The 7,758-nt window shown below is 55.5% G+C and overlaps 1 protein-coding gene across 1 annotated transcript; it reads left to right on the top strand.

Annotated features, from left to right (window-relative positions):
* Positions 1-1,974: 1,974 nt before the first annotated feature.
* On the top strand, positions 1,975-2,919 carry LOC134368558 (olfactory receptor 10Q1-like). The gene has a single exon (XM_063084990.1). The coding sequence runs from the start codon at positions 1,975-1,977 to the stop codon at positions 2,917-2,919; it is 945 nt and encodes a 314-aa protein (XP_062941060.1).
* Positions 2,920-7,758: the final 4,839 nt, after the last annotated feature.

The raw sequence follows: 7,758 nt of genomic DNA, 5'->3' as shown, positions 1-7,758 counted from the left end.
CTCCGGGGAGTGCAGACAAGGACTGAGGGAGCAGAAACTTTCACTCCGACTGTCACTTTTGAAGTGTTTGGATCGTGTGTGACTTCTACTCTTGCTTCCGGGTTTTCTGTATTTTCAAGGTTTAAGGACCAAATAAACAAAGCGATCCCCACATTTCTGCAGCATTCTCATGGGGGGACAGAGTGCAAGTGTCCGAGGAAGACAAACACGAGCCCAGCAAGCACGTTCTCACCCACAGACAGAATTTTCAAGGGAGAGCACAAGGGGCTCGTGGGAAGGCTGAGCACGGAGGGTGGGAAGCTGGGCTGGGTCACGGGAGGGGTTGAGCGCCAGCTGTGGGGCCTCTGTCTGAAGGGAAACTGGCCACCCTGCTCTCTGCCAGTCCTGCCAGCCGTGGCTCCCGTGACCAAGGGTGGGGGAGATGGCAGAGGGGAAAGCCCGGGTTTGGGCTCCGTCAGGACAGGGGGCTTCAGGCAGGGGCTTACTGTGATTTCTGGGGAGAGGCCAGGGGTGGGGACAGGAGCAGGGCATGGGCCACCCAGGGAAGAAGACTTTGTGACCATCTGCTCTGATGTGAGGAGTGGGCACATCGCCCCTAGGTACCTGCTCAGCTCAAAGACTCCCGGTGTCTGTTAGGTACGTGACACTTAGTGCAACTTGCAACCAGAGCTGTCTTCAGACTGGGTTTTCTGGTTTCACCGAACGCGCTTTGAGCCTCAGTGGTCCCCATAGAAATGGCAGGGCGCTAAGCAGCGAGCCCCTTTAAGGGGCAACTGGGCTTCCACAGGGCCGTGAACGCCTGTTGACTATTGATTTGCTTCATCTGCAGGATCTTTAGAAACTTTCTCCTCGTCTCCACTGCTGTGATGGAGGGATGCACGGGAAGAACCTGGAGGCTCATCGCAGGGTTGCTCCTTGTAACTCGGGTGCTGCCGAGGGAAGGAAGAAGCAACGCGTCCCCCGGAGTCTGGGAAGCTGACCAGCCGACGGCGTGGACGGCCGGCGCTCGACCCCGCGGCCCTGAGAAAACGTCCTCCCCGACTGTCCTGACTGTCCTAACTGTCCCGTTCGCGCCGACCCTGTGAGCCGCCCACCCCTGTGCCCCCTGCTTTGCTCACTCGAGGCCCGCACACTGCTGGCTGTAGAGGATGCACAAATGAGCCACGAGCCCTTATGCGTCCTGCTAACTGCGCCAGCCACTGTGGAAGGGGCTGAGGGCAGACGCTTCTCGTCCCCGTGGAGCTCATAGGCTGTTGGGGGACACGGAGAATAAGCCAAGAATTACAGCCTCTGTGGTGCGTAATATGACTGCTGAAGCCCAGGGAGTTGTGGGGACACTGGAAAGGGGCTAGCCCACCTAGGGCGTCAGGGGAGGGGTCTGGAAAGGGGTGGCACAAAGGCCGGGCCTCCCTGCAGCTGAGGCGTGCAGGCACAGGAGGGGCAGTAGCTAGTGCCGGCTCTGCCCCCTTCCTCTCCAGCACCCGCTTCACAGCCCTCGGCTGCAGGTAGCAACGTTGCAAGTGCCTGAGATGAACTGGCCAGAGCTCATGTCCTGCAGGAATTCCCTAGAGCAGCAGTGATCCTGCAGACCCCGTCTCCATCAAACTCCAGACCCCCACCGCAGACAACGCTGCAAGCGCAGGACGGCTCTGGCAGGAGGGTTGTCTTCAGGGCCTGTGAAAATCAACTGCATGTTTACACCTCGCTCATCTTGGTTCGTTTCTGTAAGAGCACAGCCGGGGAACTAAAGCAGCATCTCACCAGCCGTTCTTTGTTCTCGGTGAACAGAGGGCGGAATTCAGGAGGCTAATCAGATGGAGGTGAGGGCCGAGCCTGGGGAAGGAGCTGGCAGGGCCTGGTGACACGGGTGCACTCCCGTCCGTGCGTGGAAAGGGCTCCAGGGTTTCCCGTGACTTGGAGAATTGCTAGAAAGCTGTCCTTTCCAGCCAGCAGTCCTGCGGTAGAGAACACAGGATGGACACGTGCTGGAAAAACCACACCCTAGGCTCTGAGTTTATCATCTTGGGCTTTGGAGACCTGGCCCAGGTGCAAATCCCCCTTTTTGGACTCTTTCTAAGCCTGCATCTTGTCACCCTAGCGGGGCACATGACTATTGTGCTCGTCACCCTCACGGACTCCTGTCTCCAGACCCCCATGTATTTCTTCCTTCGAAACCTGTCCACCATTGAAACTGGCTATGTACTGGTTATTGTCCCCAACATGCTGGTCAACTTCCTGTCCGGGAACCAGCGGATGCCCTTCCTGGGCTGTGCCCTGCAGATGCACCTCTTCGTCGCCCTGGGTGGGGCAGAGTGTTTCCTCCTGGCAGCCATGGCCTATGACCACTTCGTGGCCGTCTGCCACCTGCTGCGCTACACACTCATCATCACCAGGGCCCTGTGCCTGCACATGCTGTCTCTGGCATGTGCCGGTGGCTTTGCCCTCTCACTCACCCTCACCATGCTAATATTCCTCTGGCCCTTCTGCCAGTCCCGTGAGGTCGACCATTTCTTCTGCAACATCCCTGCGGTGCTATTCCTGGCCTGCGCAGACACGCGAGCCAACGAGATGGCAGTCTTCCTCGTCTGCACGCTCGTCCTGATGCTCCCGTCCGTGCTCATCCTGCTGTCCTACGGATTCATTATCAGTGCCGTCCTCAGCATCCACTCTGCTGAGGGCAGGAGCAAAGCCTTCTCCACCTGTGCTGGGCACCTGCTGGTCTCTCTCCTGCACTATGGCTGTGCGATATTCATCTACATTCGCCCCAAGTCATGCTACACCCTGGGACAGGACAAAATCGTGTCCTTGATCTACACCAACATCACCCCCATGCTCTACCCTGTGATCTACAGCCTGAGGAACAAGGAAGTCAAGGGAGCCCTCAGGAGCCTCCTGAGACTGAAGAGCAGCAGCAGGTGACCCCTGCACCAGGTGACCCCGGCCCCAGGTGACCCTGGCTCCAGGTGACGGGGAAGGCAAGGCGCGGCCACCAGGACTATCCAGGCCCCCTTCAACAGCCCCGTCAGTCCTCAGATCATGCACCCTGAGGCCCGTCCTCCCCTTGAGTGCTTGGCCATGGTTCTCAGCACACCAGAACTCACTGCCCCCTTTTCTGTGGTCAGACAGAAGGGAAGAATCCTGAGGTTTTCTGAGACAGGGCAGTTCTGCAGTGTCCAACCCCTCAGGGGCAATTCCAGGACCACCTGGAGCACTGTCAGCCATGTGGACAGGCAGAAGGACGTGACATGACCCAAACAAAACGTGAAGCCAGCCACCTCTCTGGCCAAAACACCAGCATGGACAGAAATACAAGGAGCTCCCAGATCCAAACTAGGTAAAGTTTGGATGCAAAGGCTGAGCCGGCCCCAACACGGAATTCCTGCATCGCGAGAAAGTGACCTGGAGGTCAGCTGAGATGCAACTGTGCACACCGAAGTGGCAGCACTAGCGTTAGTAGCGGCAGCACTGAAGGGCCTGTGACCTGCCCACACCACACTGCACCCTGCACACGCTCACCATCCTCACTGAGGCGTTTCAGGATCTGCCCCGTTCCTAAGCTTCCGGGCCAGCTCACGCCTCCCCGTCCTTTGAATCCCGCTTACAGGCCACTTGCTCCCGAAGTCCGTGCGGACGGCCCTTCGCGGACACGCCAGGCGGGGAGGTGCCCTTCCTCCACGGCTCCATGTGCGTGCGCTTCATCCACTACCCCCAACTGGCCTGGAGCCTCCTTAAAGGCAAGAACTGTCATGACTCTCTGTCACCCCAGCACCTGGCACAAAAGAGGTGCTCAACAAATGGTAACTGACCTGAACTGTGAACCCCCATTGGCTCTGGCACAGAGATACCTTTGGATCCCAGCTGCTGGTGCACTGAAAACTTTCAATATCCTCCTGGGCCGAGACCTCTGTGATTCGGGGACGAAGGTCGGGTGTAGTGATCTCAAGAAAGTGTTTGCTCACCCCACTCCCACCACACAGGCTGGATAATTGCCAGGGAGCCCTGTGGTCCACTCCACCATAGCACTTAGCAGGAAAAATTTCTTGAATGAACGCGTGAATGAATGAATGAGGGTCTCTTGTGTACCAGACACTGGGCCTAGCCCAGAAAAGCTTAAGACAAGGTCCCTGCCTTCAAGAAGCTCACAAATTAGCCCGGGCCATTAGGCACTAAAACAATACTTACTTGCTAGTCATTCCTAGGAAGGGCTGAATCATCCCCAGCACCAAACCTAGGAGCACCCACACACTATTGAAAGGGTCAAGAAGGAGGGAGCCGAGTGCCCCGACAGACTCTCCACTGAGCAACTAAACCGACACCAAGACCACCTCCCTCCGGACTTCGTGTTCAATCAACGACACATTTCCTTATGATGTGAACCCAAAAAGCATTCCTCAATGAGGCATAGAAAACAATAAAAAAAAAACGTAAGCGTTAGCTACTTCCAGGCTTGCCCGCTCCCCTCAGTTCACTGCTCCTAGCACGTCCCTCATCGTGCCTCGGCGAGGACCCAGCCCTCGGAGCCACCAGAGGGGCGCTCCTAGATAGCAGCGGCCAATCTTGGAGGGTAGGAACCATGTGGGCCCTTTATCCTAGTGCCCAGCCCTGCCTCCTCTCTGGTCACTGACAAGGCCACGGCAAGTCACTGAAAGAAGAGGACAGCTATGGAAAAGAATCCATGACAGGCTCCACCCGGGAGCTCACAAACCAGTGTGGGAGACAGACCAGCAAATTCCTGGAGACAGCCCAGTGCTATCAATGCTACGCCCAAACATAGGCCCAGGTGCTATCACCTGGGGCAATACTGTCCCACACCTGCTGGGATTGTGGGGAGGGTTGCATGGGATGATTCATGGAGAGTGACACATGGCCCAGAGCCAAGCACGCAGGTGCCAAACTAGTGGCAGTGGGGATTGGCTGAAGTTCAGGGCAGCACCGAGCCCTTCCACGTTGCCCTCCCCCGTCATGCTGCACTTGCCCACAGGGCTGGACAATGCTGCAACCCGGTCGGGGGGGCGGCAAGGGGGACACCAAGCCCTTGTAGCTTGCAGTGAGCACCCATTTATTGGAGCAAGCTTAGGCGGGTGCCTCTTCCTCTTCCACCTTGAGAAACATTAACTCCCACTGCTCACATCCCTAAATCCTCCCCTACTTTCAAAATAAACTAGCAAAATGCTGACAGCTGTTGAATCTGGATGAAGGGTACCTTTGTTTTTCAATATTATTCTTACTGTTGTGTAGATACGTAATTTCCACAATAAAATATTTTAAAGATTAAAGACTACTGATTGGTCCCCCTTGCCCAGGCAGCCCCCTCCTTAGAATGCCATCTCCTATATCCCCATTCGCGTGCGCACGGGCACACGCACACACACATGCACACACACGCACACATGCAACGCACACACGCCCGCCCACACATGTGGCCTTTGGGGAAGCACAGACACCGGGTCAGGCAACTCCCAGGCAGTGGGTGGGTGTCTGGCAGCACAGGGGTCCCAAGGGAGGGGGGAAGGTCACCTCCCAGTCGGGGGTGGGGCGCAGATCATGCCAAGGCCATGAGAAGGGCATGGACACCATCAGGAGGGCTGTCACTGGCAGGCGCCCTTCCTGGTCAGCGGGCAGTGCCTTGAGGATCAGCTGAGCGGCTCAGAGCAGGGCAGCCTCTCCATTCCCAGACAAGTTGGTCCTGCCCATGCGTGGCTGCCATTCACTGTCCCCAAGTGGCAGCGGGGAGGGTAGGACGGGGTGTTCAGAGAAGACCAAGGTCGAAAGGCCAACCGGGGCTTCCCACCAGGCCCCCATCCCGAGAGTCCGGGCTCCAGCACAGGAGCCCTCTGGAGGCCGGTGGCCCTCCGTGACCTGCACGGGGTGACACAAGGGCAGACCCACCAGCCCTGGTAGGTAGGGCTGGACTCTTCCCCGGTCCATATTAGGCCGTCCTATGCCGTCCCGATCCCCCTACTGAAAGACAGAGGGCCCGACTCAGGCCCAATCTCTAGGTAAGGGGCCCAGGAATCTGTACAGACCAGGGAGAGGCTGTTCTTGTTAGACGGGTGAGAGATGATGCCAGCCTGGCCTAGGGTGGCCTAGGGAGCGTGGACAAGACATATCGAAGGGAATCGATTGGTGGAAGGTGAGATGAAAGCAGGGGGCCTGTTGAAATGCCTGTCACCAAGACAGAGAACATAGGAGAGGGAAACACTTGGAGAGTGGGGGAGAGAGATCAGTTGAGAGCTGGTTGGGTGTCAGGTGACTACAGAGCATCCAAGTTCATGTGGCTGTAGTGATCTGAAGCCCAGGAATTCAAGAAAGATGTTGAGCATGTCTTACTTAGCAATCACCTTCCTCGAATGTATACACCCTGGCCCTGTCACCTGTGAGGATTCATCATCACAGACTATGCCTAATGGGTCCTAAAATGTATTTAATACATTCCCAGCAAGTCCTCTCTGATTCAGAAACACAAAGGCTTTGACTGCCAGAGCGCTTGCCGGGACTGGTGCTCTGGGGTTATTTGCTGAGCAGCCCCGTCTATGTGCGTAGTTTTTGTGTTCGCGCGCACTTGTGTTTATACGTGAGTGCATGGAAAGGGCAGAAGAAAAACCCCATTGTGTAATATTTAGGACATGCTGATGAAGGAAACTGTCACGTGCCCTCTGGAGGAACCACTGTCAAGGCAGGACGAGCACTGTGTGGAGAATTTAGAAAGGGGTGTTTCCTGGAAGCAAGTCAAAGCTGCAGACAGGGAAGCTGTGGAGCGTTGGCCCCGAGGCTCAGTGACTTCGGGGACTTCATCATAGCACAGTCCTCCTCATTGCATCAGGAAAAGGTGCCAATTAGAAGAACCTTGCGAGGAAAAATACGGTCTCCCATGAATTGAACAGGATAATTAAAGCTTCAACAAAGTGGTTCTCTTGGGAACTAACTACAAGTTTTTCTCAGCAACAATTGAGGAATAACTGTCTTAAGAATTTTCTTCTTCTTACAAATGTAATACATGTTCACTGTAAAAAGAAAAAGAAAGAAAGAAAATATGGGCAAGTTTGGAAAAGACAATAAAAATCACCTGTGGTCTCAACACTTTAGTGGCTATCTTTAGACGACCAAAACTAAACGTGATGTGTTTCTGGATAAGTGAGCTAATTCCTGTCTTGTGCTTAGGACAGTGACTGCAAGTACTCACCCAGTAAATGTTCTTGTTGATTATTATTCATTCCTTGTAGACTTAGAAGATTTTCACCATCCGAAGATCAATAAAGCTCATCTAAACTTCCTCCGACCGTTTTAACTTGCGCGTTATTGCGCATGTGTTAGGTGAGCGCATTCTCCTTAGACACGATTCGTGTCGTGCAGAAGCGCATCTGTCTACACTATTCCTTCACACGCTGCTCTCCCGGGCTCCTGCTGAGGTGTGGACCGACAGCTTCATTGGTTCGCTTCTATTTCTATCCGCTACCTCATTTCATTCATTCGGTAGCCACTTGCACCTCAGAATTGTCCTGAAAAGGGTGAGACTGAGGAGGCATGTCCAGTGACTCTTGGCCACATCGCTGGAGGGCTGTGTCCAGGGGTGCAAGCTCCCCTGCACTTCCAGGCCCACCCTGTGCATAGGCTGGGTGGGGACAGAACAAGGCAGATGTGCTGGGAGCTGGAGATGGAGCGCTGGCACAAGACACAGAGGTGTCCACCCCAGCACCTTGGAGTCTGAGGGCACGTGGACTGTGCAGGGGGCCCAGAGGCTCAGCGTGATCTGAGATG

This window comes from Cynocephalus volans, chromosome X (genome assembly GCF_027409185.1).
Source record: "Cynocephalus volans isolate mCynVol1 chromosome X, mCynVol1.pri, whole genome shotgun sequence".
NCBI lineage: Eukaryota > Metazoa > Chordata > Mammalia > Dermoptera > Cynocephalidae > Cynocephalus > Cynocephalus volans.
The sequence above is the reverse complement of the archived record's forward strand: the minus strand, read 5'-3'. Positions and strand labels throughout refer to the sequence as shown.